The 25,193-nt window shown below is 38.3% G+C and overlaps 1 protein-coding gene across 1 annotated transcript in view; it reads right to left on the reverse strand.

Annotated features, from left to right (window-relative positions):
* METAP1D (methionyl aminopeptidase type 1D, mitochondrial) overlaps positions 1-25,193 on the reverse strand; it is a 46,340-nt gene that overhangs the window by 20,724 nt on the left and 423 nt on the right. Inside the window, exon 2 of the mRNA XM_032693272.1 lies at positions 794-960. Coding sequence (XP_032549163.1) covers positions 794-960 — 167 coding nt within the window. The remainder of the gene's footprint in view (positions 1-793; positions 961-25,193) is intronic.

Below are 25,193 nucleotides of genomic sequence, written 5' to 3' on the forward strand. Positions count from 1 at the left end.
CATGTAACCCTATATTCTTGCTGCATACAGAGCTTCCACAGCCTCTACATCCAGCATTCTTATCTGCTTTCCTATCTAAAAACTTTTTAGTATTTCTGGCCCATGGAAATACTCTATATTTGGCCTAACAAATCTATAATAAAATGAAAAGCAAAATTTAAAAAAGTACTAATGCATATCCTTAAAAGCACTGTTTAGAAAGAGCACTTTGGTTTCTTTTGGATAAAGGAAAGACACTAAACGGTTAATCTGTATGCTGTAATTAAATAAGGAAAAAAAAGAAAAGAAAAAAAGGAAACCAGAAGTGGAACACATGTTAAATTTGCATTTGCATGAAAAAGTCCCTTTTGGTTCTAAAGTAAATAAAAATTAAAGTATGCTGCAAGGAAAAAAAACACTCAGGCAAAGAGAATTCAAGTTTAGAATGTGCAGTGAGGTAGCAGGGCAGCTGCTAGCAGGTATTGTATATTCCCTTCTTAAATCTGACATAATCAAATAACAAAACCTTCAGCAAAATATAAACATTTTTATAATTATCTTGCTAAAGATTTATACAGAAAAGGACTCAGATGATCATGAATGATTCCTACTGACTTCTGGTAGGACTGTCTATAATTGTCCAAAACAAGAATTTGGACCCAGAAGTACTGACAGATATTACTGCATGTTTATACTACTATAACTGAGCAAGCCCCAGGTTTGAACTCCCTAATAACAAGATACCCCAACATGGTAGACAGCTGAAAACTCTGCACTGACTGACTAACAGATTAGATAACAGAAATTGCAGTACCTTAGGAACTTGGTGAGCCGGAGAAACCACAGCTGGCCAAACTATACTATAAGCAGTGTTCCTCTGTCCCTGAAAAAAGAAGCATCTTTGCTGTTGATTGCTTGACTGCCTGTTCGGGTAGTTACGACTGAACGAAGAAAAGATTATGTGGCAGCCAGTCACAGAACCTGTCAAAAGAGAAGTTAAAAATGGTTAATGTTTTTTTCTACCTCCACATTACAAAATGGAAAGTATGTAAAAAGAAGAGCATCATGTAAAACAAAGCACAGAACTCACGTAGTTGCCAAGGGTAGTTCAAATCTTGTACTGTTACAGAAAGAGCAATAACAAGAAGAAGTGCGGACAAAAAGACGATCCCAAACAATACTTCGAAGGTTTATAAAATACCAGATTGTTTTGGTCTGATGCATTAAAAAGCAGTGTGGGTAAATTCCCCACAGTTTACAGACAGGAGTGATCCTCCAACTGGCCCCAGCTTGGAGAATTTTCATGGTCAAAAGCTGCACTGGTAAAAGTGCAGCTTGGCAAAACAGTGAATAAGGGACAAGAGCAAGAAAAGAGAAGGAAAAAAAAAAAGATTTAATGTTATTTCAGATAATATTTTGGGCTGTATTTTTGCAGAATTGGTCACAGATTTGAACATAATAAAAGTAATGTTGCTCTTTGTCTTGCTGCTCAAGACACAAGGAATGGGGTTCATTTTGTCTTGCCTAGCTGGGCAACAGAACAAACTTCAGGAAATATTTTTAATCTTGACCAAAGACAATTGAAGGGATTAAAAACTGAAATTTATCTGGAATATTTGAATTAGATTGCCATTTAATTCACATGAGAATTTGGGATGACAGTTCATCAGTTTAATTGCTCCAACTTAGTTGTTGGTCAATGACATATTTTGCCCCCTCAAAAAAGAAGAAGAAAAAAAAGAAAAAGGGGGAAAAATGGGCATTGAGGCCCAGAGGTTCTCAGAGACATCAAACCAAAATAATGTACCTCTAAAAATCATGCTAGCATCAAAACAGGGAAACTCAAAAGGATTATTAGCACTGCCCAATTACGCTACAATTACACATAGAGTATATTTCCATTACTCAAATGTTCTACAATCAAAACAGAGTTTTTTTTCTGAAACATTGTTTAACATAATAGTTGATCTGCTTCTGAAAAATGTCACTATGTACACAAACACAAGAGCAATCCTGTGGCAAGTAATCCAGATGAATAATTATTCTTCAGTAAAAAGTTTTTGTTTAAACAGAAGTAACTCAACATTTTTATATCAGAGAAATTAAGAAATTAATCTACTGCATTTTTGTAACTATCTTAAAATGATTTTTTTAAGAAGAGTTTCTTGCATATACTGCATGTTTTTATTTTATTGTACCTTCCTTCCTTTGGATGCATTTATCATGTTTAGATGCAGAAATTATCCTTCCACATGCACACTCATTCATAGACAGCCCTTTTACAGTATTCCAGGACACACAGGAAATTCAAGTTACACACTGTTTTGGAGCCCCAAAACACAGACTGAATGAAGTAGCTGCATCTGGTTGGAAGTGTTCCTGATCGTCTCTCTGCACACTGATTAGTGCTACATTTAGTTACCAGTCTCTGAAAGGTTGTAGAAACTTTTACTCAAGGCAAGCAAATTTTTACTGGTTTTTTTTTAATTGTTGATAAGAAACAAAGTGGAGCTGAAGGGTGAGGCTCAGATCAAGCTCTCAGTATAACCCAAGAACCCCAGCGGAAGTTGCCTGCTTCAGAAGGGAAGAAAGTGCCTCCCAAGGAAGTGGAGCTGCCCAGTTAACAGCGAGCTGGATGCGTTTGGTGGTGTATTAATTAGAATTTAATCAGCAGCCTCATAATCTACTGCTGTCCTAGGGTCTCCTCACAAGGAAAAAAAATCATTGTCCAATTAACAAAAAAACCCCAAACAAGAAAAAAAGAAACAGTCACCTAACCTGCACCTGTAAGTGTGCCCAAAGAACCCAAAGCATCCTACAAACTCCCTGGCTAGTTTGCACTCATTTCTGGAAGCTGGAAGCACAGAATCTGCAGCAACTTTTGGGCCATCAGAACTAGAATTCACTCTGCCAGCATAAGCTAAGGTACCTCTTTTACAGAGCGCAGTGGAAGCACCTTGCTCTTACCACAGCTAAGGGTATTATAAATACATTGAAATCCCACAGTCACTGATGTGGTCAACTAAAGTCCACGTGGACATCAATATGCGAACATCTATTTCAAATGCTCTCCTTGACATCCAGCACACTGCCCGGGCACCTTCTCTACTGTGTCAAAATTTAATCAGGGGAGAAAAGGTGTAAGTGTGCTTGTCAATTATTCACAATATGCACTCCCAAATACACACTCTTAAATACATGAAACCATATTCATGGGTGCATGCCCGTTGACTAGCCCACAGTCAGAAGGGATATCTTTTAATTTGGAATAAAATTTTTACCTCTGTTCTCCCAAAGATACACTCTAAGTGTTGTCACAAAATAACAGGAAAATGAGCTACTGTAACCTGTTGTTATTCTACTAACTACTCATTATAAACCAGATGCATACAAAAATATCTACTACTTGAACAGATGAAATACAACATGCAAATAAATATCACCATAGTATAATACAATTCCTAAATTATATCGCAGGAATTATAAACACAGGACAACTAAACCTTTATCAGAAATATAAAAAATTATAAGAGAAAACGTTCTCCTACAAAGTAAAAATAAAATTAAATAAAACGGCATTAAAATATAATGAAGTTACTGGTTTATAATGAAAATCTGGACTCCATCCATACACTTCCTTCCTTAAGAAAGCCTTCTGATGCCTCCACAGCTCCTTTTCTTTTTTAAGCTCCCATATTCACAGCTAATTCGATATAGCAACATCATCAATCACCCAAGACAGGAACAACTGTCTGTATTCTCCAAGTCTGGCTCAGAGATTCCCTCCACCCCATCCCTTACAACCATCAAAGCTTTTCTCAGTGCCTTTATTTACTTCTGCAACACTGGTGCTCGAGTACATTCTTTTTGTTAAGCTTTCTGTGTGTATTAATTACTGTAAGACAGTTCATAAACATGGCCTTAATGCATCTTCCAGCAGAAACTGCAGCCACCGGAGAGAGCTGGAGTGTGCAGCCGGGCAGCCTGGTAACAGACCAGCACAGCCAGGATGCAAAGTTGACCCTTTACATGTTTATTCTCTGCCCCAACAGCAAGGCTACGTCACCTGCCACGAGTATCAGAATATTTACTATCAGCTGCAGGGAGGAGAATTATCACCAGCACTACTGAATCCCATCAGCAGATAGAATGCAGCAAGCACAGAAATTACTGACAACTGCTCCGCTGACTCGGCAGTGAACCTCGCTGTGCAATCTCAGCGCACGCACGTCCTGCCGGAGCCGCCGGATTCCTCAGCACACCTTCCAGTCCTCTATTTGTATTAACGATATAAATGCGCACTGTGAGCTCTTGTGAATTACAGATGAATTTATCTGGTGTGGAAATTACTTTTTTTTTTTCCCCCCGTTTAAATGAGTCAGTCAGAGTGGCTGAATACGGCATTCAAAATTATGATGGGTGGGAGCATTTTTAAGTGACTGATTTCGCAGTACAATGTGCCCTATATTTATTAGCCTTTTACTCTAGGGCTATTTTAATTGTTATCTGTTCATGCATGCTACACTATATAATGAAATGCTCCCATTTCACTCATAGAGTGGAGAGTTTTTTATGTGTATCTCTATTAATGACCCTTAATTAAGTTGATTTTAGTAATTTAAATATGATTTTCCTCTGGTCAAGAAGTATTTTTAATGGGAGATATTGGAAATGAACTTTCATATAAGCCCTTTTCTAATGCCTCTTATTTAACAGTTACAGCAATTTATCAAGCTACGTTTTCAATGAACGAGGTATGGGGTAGCCATGCAAAAAACCTGTTAATTTACATGATTCATCAAATGTGATTGTTAGCAACCATTTTTTTGGTATTTATTTATAAAAGATTTCAATTTTCCAAGCAATTAGCAAAAGCGTTACCAATGGATAAACTTCATGACAGTTCTAAGCTACAATAAATACAAGGATACATCTTAGGAGACAAAAAATAAATTAATGTATTTTAAAATAATTTAGTCATAGTATCAACAGAAGCACAGTACCAAAATTATTTAGGATTACAAGAATTAACATCTAAACCATTTAGGAAATAAAATCAACTTGCTCTTGATAAAGTTAATAACATCAAAAGCATTGTTCTGTCAACTCTTTTCAAAATATGTGATTTAATCTTTTTTTAAAACTGCAAAAAAGAATGACTGTGGAGACAGCATATACCCATTTGGGGGTAAAACACTAGAGGTCTTTAATTTGGCTTGTCAAGTAATTTTAATATTCTATCATAATTTATCTTCTTGTGCAAATATTCATTTTGCTGAAACCTCAGAGGAACAAAAGTTTAAAGTGAGGTATAAAAATTATTATGGGTAACAATATGTGGAATCCAGCCAAGGCAACTAGGTAAGAATATATGGCTTTTTACTGCTAATTACCAAATGTTCCCATTTTTCAATCCAAAGTAATGGCTGTGGTTTGAAAGACCTTTACTTGTAATCGTAATTCTAACTGTCTAATAAAACACTGACTTTGTAATCCCCCTGTTGCAAAGGTATGCCCAAGCTTCAAAAATAGGATGGGAAAGATTAAAGGTTCTTTCCAGCTCTGTGTAACCTGTGTAGCAGAAGAGCAGCTCACATTTCACAAGCAATAACCTGTGCATTTGCTAAAAAAAAAAAAAAAAAAAGGAAAAAACCCAAGAACAACACAGGGAAATGCCTGAGGCAGAAGTTGAAACTGATTGGGCAAAGTAGAAGGACAAGAGCCCTTGAAATTAAACAAAAGCAAATTCATTCTGTTGACAGATGTTGATTACATCAAAGCCACAAAAGAACTTTTTTTTTTGCTTCCCTTTTTTTTCCTTTTTTGCAACTAATACCTCCACATTTTCTGTGCACTAAGGATATAACGTATCTTAATCAACATAATCCAACACATAATAATTTTCAAATTTGGTAAAAGTATATTGTAACAAGGTCTTAACAACAGGCTTCTCCAAACAAGAGTGTATTCACATGGTCATGTCTGCATACCCGTGCTGGTCACGCCATCATCAGCCCCTTACTTCCAGGGGTTAACTGCTCTGGCAGCCAAATAAAATACAGAGAGCGCTGTGTAATTATGGAGACAGTCAAAGGGCAGACTCTATTTTGAAATCTATTTGCACAGACAAGGTCTTCCAATTTCGCTTACAGGAAACAAGCTGGTAAAGGGGGTCTCCTCCTCTCCAGATGCTTTCCACACGTTTTTCCCACATCAGGAAATCGTGGACATGGACACCATGCAGCACTGTTTCCTGGATTGCAGAACTATGCCATTACAAGAAGAAGAGCAAGTCCATGCTCGTGAGAAATATTTCCTCCTAATTGGACGCATTAGGGGAAAGCAAAACCCGTAAGGACTACTGAAAATGTGACTAGCAGCAATTTGTAAACAGGACACAGCCACAGCTGTCATGATGGTACTGGAGAAGAGAAAACAGAAACGAAAGGGTAAAACCACTCTGTTTTTAATAGCATGATTGGGGAAATGAAATATTCATCAGGATAGATGTGACTTCAGTTACAACAGCAACACATTGGTGAAAACATCAACAACAGCATGCTTATGACTCTGCTCTGATAAACTGAAACATAGGCCACTATCTTGCAAACATTATATTCTAATTGGGATTGTTTTATTTAATTATTTAAATTATCTGGAAATTAATGACAATTTGTTTATTTAACAAAGGCACTAACAGAATTGCTGTTCTTGTTACCCTCCTAAGAGGCAATAAAGCAAAGGAACAGTCAAATGCCGACAGACTCCCAGGGAGCAGAATCAGCCCCTCTGCCGACATCACTGGGATTCCTCTGTGTCACTGAAAAAAGTCAATTTTGGCCCTCAGATATGCTCCCCGCTAATTACAGTTCTGCCCTTCATGCAGAGTGGAACTGGGCAATTTGTTTTGCTGTATCCCAATATAAATCCGGTTTTAAATTTGGAGTAAATTTATAAACTATATGGAAACAGATTCTTTACTTATTATGATTTAGTCTAGACTAACAGACTAAAATGATGAATCTGTGCCTTCTGGAATAGTTCCGTGCTTCTAATTCATTATTCAGTCAAACTTAGGGCCAACAAAATAGCTGTTCTACAAGTTGGTAAACTGGGAAACCACCGAGAATCAGAACCTCTTCTATTTACAGGAAGGATGGCAGCCTAAGGGTACTTCATCCCAATAATAACAACATTCAAGTACCAGTGCCCAGGTCATGACAAGCCATGACCCTCCTCATAGCTCCTTCAGGAAGCTGGCTCGGTGCCACCTTTTATCAGCAGCAACCAACAGTGCAACTTTAACAAACAAGAAGAAAAGGAAAAATTAATATTATATCATTAAAACCTCCTTTGACCAATTAAGCAGTTTGTATATATTTTTATATATATATATATATATGTATGGATGTATGTATGGATGGATATATATACACACACACAGAGAGTCACACCAAGGTAGTATAAGAAATAACTGAGTAAAATTCTGGTATCATTAAACATTACTTTCCCATCGTATTAAAGGATTTAAAGAATGAAGAGTACAATCTAACTATATCTGAATGATATTCATTAATACACCAAAGAAAATGAGTTGTCTGTTACAGAAAACAGGAGCAGGCTGTACAAGCTTAACTTTGAGAACAGGGCATTGCAGTTTTCCAATAGAGCCTTACATGCTAGTGCTATTTCTACTATATTTTCTCTCTCTGATAAAATAACACTAGTAGAAAATAAAAAGACAGTGTTGACTAAAGCAGTATTACAGTAAAATGGAACGAGTCCAGTACAAAAGCTGGACAAAGCAATATTAAGAGTTTCAATCACAGTTAATATCAAGGGAATTTAAGCTCCAGATCACAGCATCTGGCAAGTATCAACTTCTGTGACTAGCAGGAGAAACATTCCTCTTATGTTACTGCATTCCTGTATTGAGTAAATTAATTTATCATAAAGTGAATAAATTAGAATGAGAAACATAACTGTTCAGGCTTGCATATTTAAATACATTTTTCAATCACTTTCTATTTATCCCTAGGTTTTTTAAAAGATCAGAGAAATTACTTTTGCTTGAAAGATTGCTTATTGTATTAATGATTTTGATTTTTTTAGGGAAGTAACAATTATTGTAACAAGTTATGCAGTTTAAAAAAATATCAGTTTCAGACTAAAATAATAAGCTATTAAAATAGTCCTCACACACAGCACAATACCAAATCTTGTTGTTTATATGCACCCACCCACAGCTTTAACATTCATTGAATCCTACTGGGATAAAATCTTTTCAGGTGCTCTGCGAAACAACTGTTTTTCAACTAGCATGTTTATGTCCTACATACATGCCTGAATCAATATTAAATGTTAAAAATAAATCCTATTTTAACCTCTTAAATTTCCACCTGAAATGGAAAAATACGTCTGGATGACCACAAAAAACCACTTCCCACAGAAACCAAGTGGGTGAGCGACACTGCTGAAATAAGAGTAATCTTTGCACAGAAAATTTAAGAACGCTCCTGAACATTGTATCAGGATTTTCTACATAGCTTGACACACTGTAAGAGGACGGGTAGTCAGTCTTTTTCCTGCACAAAGTATAAGAATCCTTGCAGTAAGTATTTTCAATACACCTGCAGCCATATCTTTAAGGACACAAGGTGATTTCTGAATCATAAACCAGTCTTATACCAAAATTAAAAAAAAAAAAGTGCACACGGTTAGCAAGTTTGGGATGAATGGGTTAACTAATTAAGATTATATTACTACTCATTTGGTAAAAATGACAGCTAGCAGTGTTTTTTGATTTGTGTTAAAAGTTTTAATGACTTGTATTGTCCTATTTTCACATGAAAACACAAGTCACGTTAGGACAGTTAAGCCTTTACTGAGAAAACACGTATGTGTCCTTCGCTAGACTGACAAGTGTTAAGGTTAGGGAATTACATCCTATAATTCAGATATATGAGCAGAGAGGTGTAAGAGTTTACAGCTGTTTCTACTAAACTACTGTGGTGGTGGTGGAAATAAGCACCTTTTTTTTTATTTTTTTAAGAAGATGCTCTGCACCAGGAAGACGTTCCAATCAAGTGCTCGCCGCAGATAACTTGTAGCATCCTGATTAAAACATTTATTTTTAAACCTGTCAGTCATTAGTATGTGCTATTAATGCGTAACTTGGAAGCTTATTCATAAATATGTGACACTTGGGTCACTGAATGAATTATAATGATAGAATTATGGTTCAAACTTGGAAGAGTAGGATATAATGTTTGGAAGCTGTTTTAAATATCTTTAAAATACCTTTCACTTATCTTCATGCTTAACATTTACAAAGACCTCTTTCTTACCATAAAAGTCCCTGTTTATCAAACAGTGATACAGGAAGAAGTTGTTTACATTTTCAGAAGTACCAACATACATCACTTACGACAAAAAAAACCAAGCACTCCATAAGAAATGCTCAATCACTGTCAATCATACACACTAAAATATACATAAACCAAAGCATGTGGTGTGAACTGTATTAGATTCAAACTGAACACAGAATTACAACTATAACAAACAAAAAACCAAATAATTACTAGTGACTCACAGGCTGATTTACCAAACTACTGGAAAGGTAGGTAACCATAGAAACCTGTCAGCCTAAATTCAGTACTTTAAAATTTGTATTTAGTTGAAAATGCTGACAATTATGTTTCTATTTGACAAAATCCATACTTTTAAAGGCTTCACTATTTGCTTTGGTACTTAAATAAATGCTTAGAATTATTTCGTCTTTTGGTTACTAATAATTTGCCTTCTATAGCTGATTTTACCCAAGTAAAGATTGCAGTTTACTCTCTGTAATATAAAATGTTAATATATTTTAATATTGCAAATTATTTTCTAACATCTCTTTAATGACTGAAATTAAATAACAGTATAAAACAAACACTTCTGCACTTACTATTAAATGTTTTGCACATAGACTTTTCTACTGCTGCACACTAGCAAAAAAAAATTACTCAAATTAACAGTTAAAGCTGAAATGCTAATAGCCTTTCAACTTATAGTTCTTTTTCACTGACAATTACAATTTGCATAGCTTAAAATTTAATACTATGATTAGTACTAATGTCCTATATTTTACTTCATAATCTCAATGAGTAAAATATTATTTTTGTAGTTTACTGGCTCTTATACTTAGGCCGTAATGTTCAGTGTGTATTTCATTATGTAGATGAGCAATGGATGTTGTCTAACATGATCTAAATGGGTCAACGGTATTTTCCTATTCACATTAATCACCCAGACAGCCACACACAAGAAAAAAAAAGAGCCTTGAAAACTAACCTAGGAGATCTCTTTTTATCACTGACTCTTCCCACTACTCCCACAACAGCAAACACACGCAACAGGAGACGGGAGCCTCGGAAACTGGGGAGCCAAGGTGCTGCTCTCTTGCCAGTGCGCAGCTCCCGCCACAGCCGGTGCCGGCAGCGGGCAGCGCTCCCTGGGCTGCCACGGCCCCGTGCCAAGAATGATTCTCGTCCTGCGAAGTTCAATGGGAGCTGTGTGTTGACAAACTGAGCAAATTTGAATCAGCAAAATTCATTCTTGGCACGGGGACACACAACTGTGCTGAATGCAAAGGCGTGCTGCCCGCTGACGCTGCTCTGGCAGCCTGGTTGTTCCTGTGTAAATACACTTGTCGGAAAACTCCCACTAAAGTCAAAGGACACAGGATGAGGCCATTTATTGCCAATTGTTTATAAAACACATCAAAATTAAGGGTTCTGTTCTCAAGCCATGTAACTACCATCTATGGCCCATTTCATATATGGCATATTGCAAATAAAATGGCAGTTTATAAATAACACACCGCTTCTGTAGAAAGGGAAGCTGTTCTAATAAATGCTAAAGGGAAAGAACATAAGAGTAAAACAGGCAGAAAGTAACAGGATGGTTGTGTACCAAACATTCAGACTCATTTATTCAAAAAATATATTATTAAGATAAAAAAAAAAGGAAGTCATCAAAATTGCCTCAAACACCAAAGTACTGCCATGGCACAAAATTTCTGTAAAGGCAGAGATGACACATTTGATTGTATTATGGGGCAACAGGGTTGACAGAGCTTGCCTGGGAAACCCCACATTGTTTATGCCATGGAGCAGATCCTGTTGGTCATCACAGGGGAGGTCCGAGCTTCTTGGAGATGGGATGCATGGGCTGTGAGACAACAGGCAGTGTGGTGGTGGGACTCCTTACCTCCTCCCTGATCATTGCTGGACATCCAGTGACGGATGGTTAAACTTTACCAGTGACCGCCCTCTGCATCCATCCTTATATCACAATAATATCAACACAGCCATACATATTTCAGTCTGTTTTCTAGTAACAAACTTAAACTCTTGAAACTGGTCTTGGTTACCACTGAAAGTAGCTCTTATTTGTTAAACTGTATCAGTAATAGCAGCACACATAACATCTCTTCTCCAGAAACTATACTGGCCACTCGCTTGCCGCCACTTATTTGCCAACACAATCCCAAATTACTCACTTTGAGATATGAAAACCAATAATACGGCTTGGGCACTGGCCACTGACTTTCTCTGACAGCCTTCACGTTTTCTCTTCCAATCCACACATGTAAATGAAGGGGGACAGGAACTGTGCTTCAGCTTTTAAAGTAAACTAACCATATGGCAAAGCAGGAGCTTTCCAACTTTTTGGACCTCATAAGACTTAATTTGCAACACTCATGCCCTGGACAAGTGTTTCACCAGCACCTAATGAACAACTGGGTATAGCAGGCACCTTAACTGGATGCAGTAACTCATCAGTGCAGAGCTAAGGCATCCATGGGCACTGACCTGGTGGCTAATTTACTAAACAACTACCACCACTATGATGAATAAGGTTCAGTCTTTGTCATGACCTTTCCTAGCCATCAGGAACATGGAGGAGAGGTCAGCATATTTCATTGTGTAACAACCCACGTGCAGGTCAATATCTGGCACATCATTTGCCCTGCCTTGTCCCACAGGATGTACATCAGGAGGAGTTAAGACAACTGACATTCAACATCTGCAAGCTTCTAAAGCACATCTTTGGGACTGGTTCCAGCCCTGCCCATCTGGCCCTTTGCTCTTCAATGAGAAAACATCACATTTAGATCCCAAGAGTTAGCTGGGAGTCCTGAGAGGTAAGGAAGGACCTTTGGTTCTCTCCACTGCCCCACATCCCATGGTCAACACCCCAGCTGTTACTAAGGGAGATTTCCTGGAGGAAATGCAAGAAGCACTCATTAAAATAAAAACAAGAAATCACAAATTACAGCAGCTACTTAATTCCTAGAGAGAAGATCGCGCAGTCCAGTTGTACTTTAGGCAGTGTCTCTCACCTCCAGACCTTGACCTTGCTCCCTGTCACTCCTCCTGATGCACACTGTACAGGTATCAGTCACCCACATAATAGCTGCTTACTGCAGACAGTGCTCCAAGGATGGGTATGGCAAGGCCCATGACAGCCACTCCCCACACAGGCCAACTTAAAAAAAAAAACAACAACCCACCAAAAAAACTTCATTTCTAAACTATCTTCATCAGGTTGTTCACTCACTTTGTACAGTTTACTGGACTATTCCACTGTCTGATTTTCTAAGATAGATACAGTAAGCAAGGGGTCTTTGCAAGACATCAGGTCTCCCATTCCTTTTTCTAGACTGAAAAGGGTTTACATAGCTCTTTTCTGCACAGATAGTAAATCTATTAGAAGAAATAAATGTTTTGCTTTCACAGGATTATCTAACCATCTTAATATAACAGATACTTCTTCAGAGCAAGCACAGTTTCTTTGCAAAGCTGGGCAGTAACCTGTGAAATTCTCTATGAGGAGATCCACTTAAATCAATTACTAATTTGCAAACTCAACTCAGAACTTTTAGACTGTCTTGCATGATTTGTCAAACATCCACCTCAACTCTCTTTCATTGTTATTGTTACAGGTTTGTGGTTTAAATAAACAGACTTGCAACAGTATTGTACACTGCAGAGACAGACTGGTGTGGGCAGCAACCCACAACCTGGATCCACAGTTGGATCTCCCAGTTGCTCTGGCAGGAGCCAGCTGCTTGCAAGTGAGAAAAAGTTCCAATCAGAACACGTCTCAAGTATGTATTTATTTATTTGGTGCTTCAGTTAGATAGAAAGAGCTAGAGAGGCAGAACTGACACAAGAGACAAAATTTGTAAAGACATTCATTACATAGAAAGAAAAAATGTTGCTAAAATTTTCTATTCAATTTGATAAAAAAGGGGCTTTTTTTTACTCTAAGTAAAATTTAACCTGACTGGAAGAGAAGGGTGCATAGCTGTCTGTGTGTCACACAAGGTATGGGCACACAGTGCATTCCTCATGGGGAGGACTGAAAAAACAAATAAAAAATAGGTTAGTGGTAAAGCCATGCATGTGGCAAGAAGTACACATCAGTGCTATTAAAAAAGGGCAGTGATTCTGGGAGCCCCTGGTAAATGTGCTGAAAGTCACCCATAGTGACAGTGACCAAACCTGCAGACCTGCATATGGAAACATCAATGTCTCAATTTTAATTGTGATTATTTTTCTAATTAAAAAATCAGGTCAGTGAAGTTGTTCATTAAACCTCTACCCAGGTATGATTCACAACGCACTATAAATTATTCTGAGAATTATAAAATAGAGCTGGACAGAGAGACTAAATGCCTCAAGTCTGGAGAGAGTGCTGGTGCTTCCACAATGTTCTGCAGAAGCCCAGCCACACAACCAGGCAACTTCTGTGTTTGACTTCGTATTTTTGGTCTGACTCTTAAAAAACCTTGGTTCAACGCCTGATTAAATTCTGACCAGTTTTGGTTCTAAAATATATGAAAGATGTGATCACAGAAGTTACAAGTCCTTACAAAATCATAGCTGAGTCATGTACAGGAGGAGGTCTCAAATCCTTTTGACTCTAAAGTCATCTCCAAATCAGCGGATCAGTCAATTACATAATAAGAATCCTGCTGTATAATTTTATCACAGAAAATGTGAAGTCTATTTCAATCTACTTGCAAGGCCTACTGAAAAGTGATGTGACTGTGAATTTGAATTTTACAGCCCTGGCCACAACTTCATAAACATCAAGGCTCCTGATTCGCATTCAGTAAGCAAATAGCTACAGTAAAGTTGATTCTGACGTGGCTGCTCCCTTGGTAAAGGCACAGCCATCAGAGGTGACTTGCTTGTGCCTTTGCGATGCAGTGGTTGGTAGGGAATCACCACATGTCACACCACAGTGGACAGAAGAGAACCAGTGCCTTATCCCAGCAGTTTATTTTCATATGGCTGAACTTCAGCTGCCAACATCCCACCATTTGCAACCTCCATCTGGTTCCCATAGCTGGGGGTACTGTTGCAGCAAAACTTGCCAAAGTTTATCCAGCAACTATTTCAGTCCACACCTGGTTTTGTGAAGCAGCTTTTACAAAAGACAAAACAGACTCCAAATGAACAAAACCAAGACTGTCTTTATCAAGCAGGTTTTAGAAACAGCCACTTCTGCAAGCTTTGAGTTGCTCTGAAATTAAATTTTGGCAAGAAAACATGTATTAGTTAAGGAGAGTATTCTAGAACCCAAAACTCTTCGACAATATGATGATACTACTAAGAAAGCTGCTGGGACAGAGCTATAACAGCAAAACAATCCTTCCTAGTACAACTCGATCTTTTTGAGGAACTGATTTAAGCTTTCCCAGAAGTGAAATCTTCGCATGAGCTGAGCCTCTGCTGATTTAGCAGAGTGTGTCAGAGCATAAATAAACCTTTATAAACCCAGACAAGTCCCACTACTTTATTTATTTCTTTAAAGAACACCCATTTTTGCCATGACTCACAGGAAGTATGTTAATAATCAGTGCAGAACAACCAGAAATAGGTTGGAAAGGTGAGACCTGCCTAGTCACCTCACAGGTGTTAGTTCAGAAAGCACATGGCAATGACATTAACCCTTGTCACCACTTACTGATTCATCCACGATGCACAAATGTGACTTGATGCTCAGATCTGCACAAAACACTATGGGCAACACTTCTTCTCAGTGTCAAACCAGGATGTCTTTGCAAGATGACTATCCACTTTGTCCAGTGCTGAAGGACCTCAACTCAACAACTCCAGATGAGTTTACAAGCACACTCAAGAGCTGAGAACTCAAGAAGCACATAAGCAGATCTGCAGTGCCTGCAGTATTTATTACATAAAGCATCTCCATTTTACATGGAAGGAAGCTAGGAGCTCATTGTTGCTTTTGTCCAACTCCATCTTCATCTGTCTCTATCAGAAAATCTGAGACTAAACAGCTGGAATTTATGTTAGAAACAAACAATTTCTTTGCCTTTTTCTTTCAATGTTACGCCACATCTGTTGACTTTCATAATTTAAAAAAAATAGATAGGGTAGGACCTAATTTATGTACAAGAAAACACGAAACAGATAATCTGAGAAGTGTATGCATTTCTTCAGAGAGCATCTGATATGCTGTAAGTATTAATGTATAAATTCAGATTGCGTTTATTACTGCAATGGTGCAAAAGAAGCTTCATCTAAAACTGAAACATAGCTTTAAACAGGTTTTAACAATGAATACCTGGAAGTAATACCTTTAAAATGTGAAAGTTGGAGACTTCATACAGCTGGTTAGAGTGGGTGGTTATTTATAATCTAAATTCAAAAGAGAATAGTGCAACTTTCAAAAACACTCATGATAGTTTTCTCAGGCTGCACGCTACAGAGCATGTTTGCCAAAAGACCTCCAAGGAGCTTTGAGGAGCCTTTATTCTCCTTTCTAAGGCTTCCAAGCAGCAGCGTAGTTTGCTGAACACTTGGTTTCCAACATTTTTCTTTTTCTTCAGGAATTAAGAAGTATAGGGAAAGACAGCTACTGATTTGGAAAGGACAAGATCTCCAAAAGGAGAACAAACAAATTTTTCCATACTTTGTTTCTATATCATAAAACATTTTCAGCATTCTCCACTCAAATAATGTTTTCAATATGAAGTATCTTGAGGGAATTAAAAAAAAAATAAACTCAAACTTCCTTTGTCCACCAAGGAAAAGCCAGTTCTCATATGGATAAAGCCCTTCGCCAATGAACAGTTCATTTCTCCTAAATCCTTTAAAAAACAGAGCAATATAATGTAATAGCTATGACAAAATAGAGAATTCTGACACTTTTTATAAGACTAAACACAGCCACATACAATATTTTCCTGTCTGAATTGCATCCAATAAACTACAAGACCTTCCCCTGTGGTATACAGATTTTCATGCATATTCTCTCACATTTTACTCCTACAATTAAAACATGCACTATTCTGGTTACACGACACACCTGATAACGTGAAGGAGACTGCGCTTCAGTTATTATATATGAGTGTGAATCTATTAAAGATGGGGTATTTGTTTTCTGTCACATTTTTAACCCAATGCAGCAAACCAAGATTGAGGCTAAAGTGAATTTTTAATTATCCAAGCTGGATAGACTACATGGTGCTGATGCATAACAAACAATATGCAGTTGTTTTCAATTTATGATTTGACAAAACCTGGGAATTTGATAGCAAGACTTTTATTTAGAAAGCAAGTTCATTATCAGTTTGTTTTGGCTTCCTACATGGTAGCTCACATTGCCACTGGAGGATGCTTAGAAAAACCTATGCTCAAAAGCCTCGAAGAACAGCAAACCAACAGGCCTCAGACAAGCAGGTCTGCTCTCAAGCACAGAGGAGCTTTGCCCCTTTTGTGGGTGTTTTGCCTGTCTGACAGGCAATTCACTCTGACATTTACTGGAGAAGCATCCTGAAGAAGAGCACCACACCGTGCAGCACTGGCTGGCAGCGAGCACCTGAGGCAGGGGATTCCTCAGGGCAGGAGTGCAGGGGAAGCCCCAAAGTGAGGGATGGGTAGATGAAGGGCTAAGGAAATCTGTGCAACGTGGCAAGGGCCACTGAGCAGAAGTGGTACAAAGAACATGAGCTTTGACGGCAAGTGCAGAGACAGATGTAAAGGCTGGGGAGAGAAAACTTACAGCAGTTTAAAAGTGTAAGGTTCAGAAGAAGAATTTGGCAAAACAGAAAAAGGCAGAAAACCTGGGAATTTGGCAATCAAAGCTTAAGTCATATAAAGGGGGTAAGAAACAAGCAACTGAGAAAAAGATCCTTATTATAAAATATGATTTTAATGTTTTGAAACAGTTCCTTTTAAAAAATCTTTAGGAGTTTGTTTTCACTCTAGATAACACCAAAGGAAAGTGATATGACCTGAACTGCTTAACACAAAATATGAGTGACTTTTCTTAAATGGAGACTAGAATCTGACTTCATACAGTGCCTTTCATACTTAGTGTATTATAAATTGCTTTAAATACTGGCAGGCAAACAGCCATTATACACTCAAGAGCTCATACATAATAATACTTAGCATTTTTATAGTGCTTTTCATCTTCAAAGTGCTTTACAAACAACTCATTAATTTCAACCAATGCACCTGCAAGGTAGGTGAATATCTGCATTATAGGTGGAGAAAGACACAGAAAGTTCAATGACTTATCCAAAGCCATGCACACTACCAGCCCCAAATATCCCTAGCTCCTGCCTCCTAGGCCCATGAAGGACCTGAGCCCCACCCTGTGCTAAGATCGTAGGTTCTCTTCAGCCACACAGCTGTAGGAGGACCTGTTTTACTGCAAGGACAGTGGCAACCTAGCTGGAGAGCCTCCCTTCTCCAAAGCTGGTAAATTCCCAAGGACTGCTAGCTCCCTCTAGAATCACCAACCCCAGGAAGTGGGAAGTCCATGAGATGCCAAAGTGAGCCCCACAACATTGGTTCTCAAACTGATTCCCCACCAAGCAGTGAGATGAGAAAGCCGCTGCGCTGGCAAAAGCCTTTGCCTCTCTCCCTATTTATTTCTAACTGCTGCACAGACTCCAGCGCAGGAGATTCCTACAATTCAGGCAACACAGCCCTGAAAGCCTCCAATTACCACCATGATTCAAGAAAACAGCTTCACTCCTCCAGTGTTCTAGAACTATCGAAAACTTGTAACGAATTTTTGTCTATCAAGAGCAGTAACTCTCTCTCTTGCTGGTGGCTGGAAAAAAAATCTTAATGCGATTACACTGCATGATTCCAATTTTTGAGGTTTAAAAATATCTGATATGATTTTTTAAATGACTTTAAAAAAAAAACCCTTCAGAAATACCAGGAATGTCAAACCTAGAGCAGACAAGAAACCCAGAAGGTGTGAACAATATCTGTACTGTGCTACAGTAGACCTTATATTCCCTTACAGAGGGAAAAAGAATAATGAATTTTTAGTAACACTATCTTTATTTCAGATGTTTATTAGTCACTAGATTTAAATAAATAAATCTGAGAATTCTTATCTGTTCAGTCTTCACATTCATGAACTCAGAGCTGTACAAGCTCTCCAGCCACTGTAGCTCCTCCCTGGATAAACAGTTCATGTTTAAAAAACAAAACAAACTGTTACAATAATAGAAAAACAAAAAACCACTTTTTCTTAAGATATCAAAATAAAAAGGTCTCTTTACAGTAATGGTATAACATGTTAGTTAAGCAAACACAAGCAGTAAAAGATAAATGAAACGCAAAAATGTCTGTAGCTAAAAGAGTTCTGCCAGCCTGCCCAATTGACCTGGATATAAAAGCCAGATTAAGGAAGAAAGCAGCTTTTAATTACTCTTCCCCATCTACATTTTTTAAACTTGCAAAGAAAAAAATTAACAAGGTCACGTAATCCAAAACAATATGAAGAAACAACTCCTGATTGTTAAGCAGAAACTACAAGTCCCCCACATTAGAAGAATTTTAGGCTAATTATTCCATTGATTTAAAGTGGGCTTGTGTCTGACTGCCAACACCACGCTTTTTAAAAAAATACGTCAAGTTTACAACTCTCGATGAAAACAAAGGTATATAAGAGCAAACTAAAATTAAAACATACAGGAAATGCAATTAAATTTAATTACATTGAACACTAATATTCATTCTGCAATCATAAGAAAAATTCTAAAACCATTTTCTACATAAAAAAATCCACCACAATAATATTCTACAGCTAAAATAATACACAATCTTTATATAATGCAGCTTTTCCGACAGAATGAAACAGATTTGAGAGTAACATGCAAGAACAAAATTAAAATATGCAATTGTATCCAACAAACTCTGGAAGCCTAAAAGTGATGATGCAGTAAAAAACCACCAACATGGTAACACTAATGCTGCAACATTTTTTGTTATTTTGTTTAATAACTTGTCACTTTATTTGTAAGCAGTAATCAAGACATATTACAGCAAGTTCTGTCTCTGCTTGTGCTCTATTATTCTTCGCTGCTTTTGTTTTCAGTCTAGGTTAAAAAGAATCTTTTCTTCTAATCATCAACAAACTAATACTAGATTTCACTTGGGGTAAGGTATGCTACCCATCAGGACAAGGCAACACTACATAAAAACAACAAAGAAAATAAAAAAAGCAAGAGGCGAGGTCTGAACACAGTTTTCTTTCAATTCCCTTGGGAATCGTGGTTTTATAAGTCTTGAATTCCCGGGCAGAGGGGATCATGTTCATCAGTTACAGCAGCTCCTCTGGGCCTAAGTCCAGGTAGACTGCTTGTCTAAACTTGATGAAATATAGGCGCCATCAGGTAACAGCAGTGGTCAGGGAGACTCCAGAAATGTGTAACTGAAAACTGAAAAATGAAATTAAAACAAGGCTGTAGCCAAACAGCCTCTTTCTACAGGATGCAATAACTGTAAGGTAGAGAGCGTACAACGTACAGACTGCTCCTTGTATACATTCCCTCGCTTTTTCACATATATAATATGAAAGTCAGGCTGGGTACACAAGTATATTTTAATAAACACTGATTTTAAATAGAAATACTTAGGAGAAAAAAAACACTGTGACAAATACACATGGCTTGAATAGATAAAACGTAAAAAAAAGGAAAGCAATTGCCCTGTAACCCACTCCCCCTCCCACTTCATTACCTCAAAATATTTTCAAATTAAATTTTAATGCTAATAAATATTGCTAGGTCAACAGCACTGGGATGTGGTGTCTGGAAGCACTGCAAGCTACCCATCATGGCACATCATCATGTCAAACTCAAAGAGAAGGAGAGGCAGCAAGTCTCTCTCATCAGATATGAATTTCTAACTGCTATAAGAATGTGCTTGTTTGGGAGCCAGAGAGAAGGACGGAGAAAAAAAAAAAAAGGGAAAATTATACAATCCCTCATAGAGAAGATCACTGTAACTAGGGGTCCTACAGGTGGTTCAGCACAGAAAAAGCCTTTTACAGCGATGAAGCACTACTCTGAAATCAGAGATTGCAGTGGACCAGCAGACTGTTACTGAAGAACGCCCAAAAACTCCTGAGCTTTTGCTTAAATTTCCTCATGATTCACAACTGTCACAACCAGAATACTGTGTCTGCTACATCTTAATATCATGGAAAGCAAAACCAGCTTAGATTTCATGACACAGACGTCCACTGCAGATGTAGCACCAAAACAGGTTCAAAAACAGAAGTAGCCTGTCTACAAGGTGACTTCAGAAGAAATCCAGGTCTCTCCAGAATAAAAAAAAATAAAATACCATGACACTATAGAAATATTTTTGGTAGACTCAACCTTACATTCCAACTAAAGCTATACATAGGAAAGTCACACAAGAAATGAGGGGAAGTGTGCCAGACCAGCTCAGTATGGTTTCTGCTGCACAGCTTGAGAACATCCATGACACACAAATCCCAAACTTTACAGACACGTGGTACATTGTTCTTATGTGTGCCTTAAATCCAGCTTCTGGTCTAGATGGGGTAATTCGCTGCAAAAACTTGAGTAAAAGGAATTAATCATCTAAATTTAGAAAGCCACTTCACATATGTTCACCGCTAAACCGCATGTTTGCCTGGTAGCTCAGGAGCAGCAGGCATTAGGGCAGGCTCAGGCCCTGTTTCATCCTGCTGATGCTGTGCTGCCACAAGACCCTCCAGAAATTACTCCCTTGGTGCTACAGTTTCTCCATCCATCAGCTAGTGCTCACCATTTCAGTCCCTTTTGTCTGCCTTAGTTCTGCACTGTGAGCTCTCAGAAGCAAAAAAAATGTTTTATTGTATGCTCACAGGACATCTGATCCTATGACTTTGGGGAGTGAAGCTATCTGCTCTAAATGCAATGTAAGCCACAATTTGAGGTCCATAATTTCTTCAGGGATGACTTAAATCTTCATTCTTTCTCCTCAAGTGCTATATATTACAGTAAACAAGCTCAGAGTCCACCAGAGACCTGTGATACATTCTACAGCTATTCCTGATGTTTTAAGTAACAAACACGCAAGGACCAAGCAGCCAGAGACTTCATGGTTCGATCCTGCACACAGGCTAGGCAGGGTCATCTTCCAGTATAGATTTTAGGAGCCTGTATTTTTTCTTCCTTTAATTTAATCCCTAAAAATTGTGGAGTGGAATCCTTTATTTCATTTATTTGCTGTATGAGTATAGAGGAGTTTAAATCTGTCATTTTGTTCTTTGCAGAACAACACCAAGATCTGTGTGTTGGCTAACACTGCGTCGGTGAGCCCAAAGAGTAAGAGCCTGAACCAACACCTAAAGGAGAGACAAAGTTTGCCTTCTGTGCTGCCCAGAGGTAGCACTGAACTGCACATCTGGAATTAAAATCACAGACATGACTTTACATTTTAGACTTTCCACTCTGTTACATGGTATTGTAGTGAGTCTTTGCTTCTACATCTGCAGTCAGGTAAGGAAATGCCAGAGAAGGACAACAGCCTCTGGCAGGCAAGGTAGAAGTTTTGCATGCAAAGGGTCCTCACTCACAGACACCCCCGTGTCCAACTCTGAAGACAGAGAGAGCACTGAAAAATCCACTTTGGAAACTTGGCAGCAAGCCAAGTCCCCTCTGATGGAGCACCCCATTTTCTTGGTAGACATTCCCAGAGTTTTCTGGCATTTTCCTTCAGGGTCAGTGGTTTATGCAGAAAGCTGGACAAAGGCCCTTCAGCGAATCACCACACCAGGGCGGTGAGCTTCTGCAGATGACGGAAAAGTCTCAGAGCTCTGCGAGAGGAATGGAAAGAGAAAGCAGCTTTTTTCTGCTTAGGGAAAGGTCCACGTGAGCTTTAAGAAAAACTCTGCAAAATGAAAAGTGATACGCGCAAAATACATTTACAAAAAAGTTCAATTTTTGCCTGAAGGATTACAGCTAGGCTTACTTTCTGGCATGTGAAAATGTACCTGTCCAATATACTCATCACAGACTAAGCACTGGCAAACACAGGACACTGATTGGGACCCGGTTACCCAAGATATAAGGCACACAGAGCAGAGGAAGCATTCACAAAAAGCTGAAACTTAAGTACTCTTCAGGAACTTGTCACTGACTTTGTCTCTGTGTGGATTTTTGCTGTAACCACAACAGTGATGCTCCAGCATCAGGTCAATGGGCACCTTCCTAAAGAGAAGAAAAGACTTTTTACATACTAGAACAAATGGCTACAAGAGTAGGTGTGGGTCAGTAAAGCTGTTGATGTGGCAGAAAACCCTGAGTTTCAGCCACTGTCCTGGACATCTGCTAATGACTTTCCTTCATTTAAAGGCAATATTAGCTAATGATGACCAAGAAACCTAAGCTCACAGAGAAACCACACCCTGCAAATCCACCCACAGCCAGAAGTGATAGATCTTGGCAGAAAAAAAGATGCTGTGTGCTGCCAACAATACATTACCTCTCAACTGAAAGAACAATTAAACACTTTATTGAAAGGGGAATATTTTTTCTCTCATGCCTCAAACCATGAAAGTGCATGTCTCCCCCAGAGTTGCTGCACTGTTGAAATGGGAATAATTCCTTGTCTGCCTGATTATTTTCAAGACGGAGATGAAACTACCTTAGCATCATTTAAAAAATGTTGAAATTGTACTACAATCAAATGGTTTGAACTTCCACCATGCATCACTTGCAGCTCATAATGCTAATGTTAAATTCTGGAGACATGAGTCTGTCTACAAATTAATGGAAAATGTGAATTAATATTTTCTTCCAGCTAATTGCCCAGCTCATATATTGCACAGTGCAGCCAAGCACATTTGATCTTGAAAACTCTCTTGTATAAGTTTTCAATCACTTTTCTTCATCCACCCAAAAAAATAAGAATTACAGGACATATTTAATTATAAGTCTGGAATGCCAAGAAACAGTTAGTCAAGTCTCCCCAAAACTGTTATCTGTATATTCTACTGTTAATTTTTTTAAAAGCATTAACTTAGAAGTATAGAAAGTTACTACAGGTAAGAATTAATTGTTTGAGTTGTACATTTCTAAGTTTCTTTTTAATGGTGAAGAAGATACAGATGAAGACACTTCTAGCATTTGAGTATTAATAGTGCTAGGAAGTGCCCAGTACTTCTGGGCAAACTTTGAAGCTGTACTGCAACAAAATCAAACTCCAGCTACGTCCCCCTATTTTTTTTCATTTGCTTTTAAAAAAGGTTTAAAAACACATTTGTGTATCTCATCATTTTACTAAGAGGGGAAAGGAGTAACAGTCTTTGAAAAGTTTTCAAAACAACCATCTCTAAAAGTCTCTGTATTTGCAGAAGAAAAGTATCTCACACCATCTCACATACTGTGGTGCTGGAGACAGCTGTAGCTTCTCCCTGAGTGCAGTTTCCATTTAGGAGCCTGCATACAAATTCCCAGTTCTGCAAGGGGCTTAGCAAGGCACTTAAGCCCCTTACCAGCAAACAGAGAGCCTAGGAACACAAAGTACATATCTAAGAGATGTATCACACCCCATCAATCTACAGTGACTCAACTTTAAAAACCTGGCCAGTAACACGTTACATACATTATTACAGAATACTTCTTCATTGTTGGAGAAGAAAGATCAGAAATCAGCTTTATGCATATTTAACACAGTAAGTAACTCATTTTACAAGGGATGTCTTCTCATCAATTATTTTCCTGTGGCTTTAAGCCCTGGAAGTTCATTACAAGAAATTAGGGGCTTCTACTCTACAGTAATTTACCTGCTTAAAATAAAAAAATCAGACTGTGTTCTGGATGTTTCTTAGTTTTAATTCAGAAAACTGTAAACTCAATTCCCACTTCTATGCATCACCTGTGCAGCTGAACCCACTGCAAGGCCACTCAGAACCTTCTCCTTGGGTTGACAGTGTTTCAATTCTGACATGAGCAAGGCAGAGACTATAAAATAATTTTCCTATGTGACTATCAAAAAGGTACAATCTGTCTTTTTAACTCCTTTCAATCAATTTATTTTACTTTTCAAGTATGTGGAGGAAGTATACAAACACCTAAGATTTCTGCTGCTCAGATGCACTTATGTAGAAACCGCTCCATAACAAAGAAAACTTTTATCATTTATAAAAACATAACATTAGATACATTAAAAAAAAAAAAACAAACAAAAAAGAGGCTACAAAAAAGTAATTTTCCTTCAGTTTAGGTAGAACAGATACCCTTAGGTGAAGAGAAACTAATTTCAACTACTTCTATCTTTCAGTATTTGCAAATTAAATTATACTTAACTGTCCAATGCGGGGAAAATCAGATTTAGTTTAATCAGTCTTGTCTTAACTACGACAGTTTTGCTTTCTTAGTCTCTGGAAAAACATGTCCCCGAGGGAAGCTGAACAAGGTTTGACGCCTGAAGGGAAGGTAGGAAAGCTTAACGAATTTAAATTGCTTGATTCTTTTAACCGGATGACAGGCTTTGAGCTTCTAAGTGCACATGGGGCTGGAGATGGAGGTAGGGCAGGGACACACAACTTTCACTTGAGAAGGCTGACGTGGTAGAAAAGGTGCCTGTAAGAGAACCTCAGGGCACGAGGAACAACGGGACCCGAAAAGCCTTTACACACACGGATGTGCCAACAGGTAACAAGTTCTGCATTTGGACGGGCTGGTAGAAGAAACACGTGTACATGTTATGTCAGATTACTTTTTCTGTCAAACACATGGCAACAGCCAAAATCGTAACAGCAAAACCAGAGCAAAGCACTGCTGTCCGCACTGTGCGGGCCCCCGATCCCCCGCTCCTGCTGCCGTGTGCCCGCCCGGGGGGGCGGCTCCGGCCCCCGTCCGA

This window comes from Chiroxiphia lanceolata, chromosome 7 (assembly GCF_009829145.1).
Source record: "Chiroxiphia lanceolata isolate bChiLan1 chromosome 7, bChiLan1.pri, whole genome shotgun sequence".
Lineage (NCBI taxonomy): Eukaryota > Metazoa > Chordata > Aves > Passeriformes > Pipridae > Chiroxiphia > Chiroxiphia lanceolata.